Below are 2,368 nucleotides of genomic sequence, written 5' to 3'. Positions count from 1 at the left end.
AACTCTACATTTGATTTCAACCCAGAGTTTAAAGTAAATTAAATGTGTAAACGGAAAAGGCAAGGAGGGTTAAATGTGTGAGACAGCCCACGTGGAAGAGCAAGAAGGTCCAGAGCCGCAAATTTGATAACGGCCCAACCCAATCACAGAACGTACTAACAGAAGCCGATGTAAAAAGCTACAGCCTCAAGTTATTATAGTAATTTAAAAAGAAAAAAAAAAAAAAGAAATGTAGAACGTGGCATATTTCACAGTTATCAAGCATTTAACCTCACCTTCCCCCTATCCCCTATCACTATAAAACTTCACTAGCGTCAGTTACGTTTACTTACTGCTATTTTTCATAATCAATAATGGGTCAGGTTGAACTTCAACAACTCCTTCTTTGTTTCTCTTTTTCTTTTCCGCATTGTTAAATGTATATTGTTAGTGTTAATTAAGCACTCCTTTTGAATTGCAGAAGCAGACGAAGAAGAGTGATTATGGGCACAAGAAGAACAAGGAAAAGGACAAAGGAAAGAAGAAAGAGGAAACAACATCCTCAAATCCAACAACGTTAGTGTTAAAGGTGGACATGCATTGCGAAGGATGTGCTTCCAGAATCGTGAAATGCGTTTGCGGTTTCGAAGGTTTACATGCCAACTCTTAATTCTTAAACATAAAACATATATCTTTTTAAAATTTTAATATTGTTTATTTATTTATTTATTGTTTTGTTTTGATTTGATTTAACTGAAGCGTTGAAATTAAACATTCTTGTTGAAGGCGTGGAGAGTTTGAAGCCGGAGATTGAGACCGGGAAGTTGACCGTCACCGGAAACGTTGACCCCGCCAAACTGAGGGACAAGCTCGCTCGTAAGATGAAGAAGAATGTCGACATTGTCTCTTCCCTTCCCAACAAAGACAAGCCCAAAAACAACGACAAAAAATCTAAAGACAAAGAGGTTCTCTCTCTCTCTGTTATTATTTTTAGTTAAAGTGGTGTTTTTTTTTGTCTGATTTTTTTTCATGACAGGCTCCGGTGACGACGGCAGTACTGAAGGTGACGGCGCTTTGCCCATGCCAGGGTTGCAGCGATAGGGTTCGCAGGGCGGTGTTGAAGACAAAAGGTGTCTTTCATAATTTTTTTTATATTTGTTTTCAGATTTTTGTTTGGTGTTTTTTTATTGACGTGTGTTGAATTGGTACTGTGGCGTAGGGGTTAAAGACGTGGGTATAGATAGAGAGAAGGGGATGGTGATGGTGAAGGGAACGATGGATGTAACAGCTTTGGCAAAGAAGTTGAAGGAGAAGTTTAAGAGGAATGTTGAGGTGGTACCTCCCAAGAAGGAGAAAGAGAAGGGGAAGGAAAAGGAAAGCGATGAGAAAGGGGAGAATGGCTCTGCCAAGAAGAAGAAAAAGGGTGACAATGGCCATGGCGGCGGCAAAGGAAACACTGATAAGGATAATGAGAGTGGTGGTGATAATTGCCAGGGGAAAATGGACCAGAACATTGTCAGCTATATGGTACCTGCATATGGTTATGGTTATGGTTATGGTGAATACTCTAATAACTACATGGGGCAATATCATCCTGTGTCGCAGATGTTCAGCGACGAAAATCCCTATGCTTGTCACATTATGTGAGGCTTTGAGTTTATGATGATTTGACGATACTCGGCAATAGAGGATTTGATTTGGTTCTACCTTGTGGTACAATAGAGAATAGTGTATTTAGTTTTTTCTTTCAGTTAGTTAAAAAGACAATCTTTTTTATTTTTATTTTCTAGGTGTGGAAAAGCCTATAGAAAATTTTTCAGTTAATAGGAAGGTCTTCAATATATGATTAACCAATGATGTTCATGTTATAGACTTTGTTATTGTTAGTATATGATGCAAATGTAAATGTTGAAATGGAAGAATACTTAAAGAACCAATTAGCTTGGTTTAGCTTATTTTATCACTCTTGATAATTTTATGATTGGGGATTTGGGGTTGGGACGGAATGAAAATAAGAATGCCGCACCATTTTAAAGACCTTATGAGGTGTCAATATTGTGAGGAAGAGGTAGTTGTGTCTGTCCTTTCTAGCTACCTGTATAATTTGTCCTACTCACAGGCCAAGTGCCATTTCCTAGGTGCCAGGTTTGTTAGTGAAGTTTGAACCTACCACGAGTAATTGAGGATGTTGAACACTCAGTGGGGTCACTCTACTGCTCTTTTCCACCCATGCTACCAATTTGGCTCCTTCCTAGTTTACTGTGTACGGTTATGCTATATTGCTCTCCCTTTCCCCTGCTGAATTAGGTGAATGCTTGATTGTAATTGAAATTATTATAGTGCGTTTTAATGTAATTTAATAAATAAAAGTAAAATAAAATTAAAAGTT

At 38.0% G+C, this 2,368-nt stretch overlaps 1 protein-coding gene across 1 annotated transcript; it reads left to right on the top strand.

Annotated features, from left to right (window-relative positions):
• The first annotated feature begins 1,029 nt into the window (after nt 1-1,029).
• On the top strand, nt 1,030-1,676 carry LOC114378518 (heavy metal-associated isoprenylated plant protein 3-like). The gene is made up of 2 exons (XM_028337117.1): nt 1,030-1,109; nt 1,199-1,676. Exon 2 carries the CDS (start codon nt 1,234-1,236, stop codon nt 1,624-1,626), a length of 393 nt encoding a protein of 130 aa, XP_028192918.1. The 5' UTR covers nt 1,030-1,109; nt 1,199-1,233; the 3' UTR covers nt 1,627-1,676.
• The last annotated feature ends 692 nt before the right edge of the window (nt 1,677-2,368 follow it).

The sequence above is a fragment of the Glycine soja genome, chromosome 12 (assembly GCF_004193775.1).
Source record: "Glycine soja cultivar W05 chromosome 12, ASM419377v2, whole genome shotgun sequence".
NCBI classification, from domain to species: domain Eukaryota; kingdom Viridiplantae; phylum Streptophyta; class Magnoliopsida; order Fabales; family Fabaceae; genus Glycine; species Glycine soja.
Note: the sequence above shows the minus strand (reverse complement) of the source record. Positions and strands in the feature narration are given on the sequence as shown.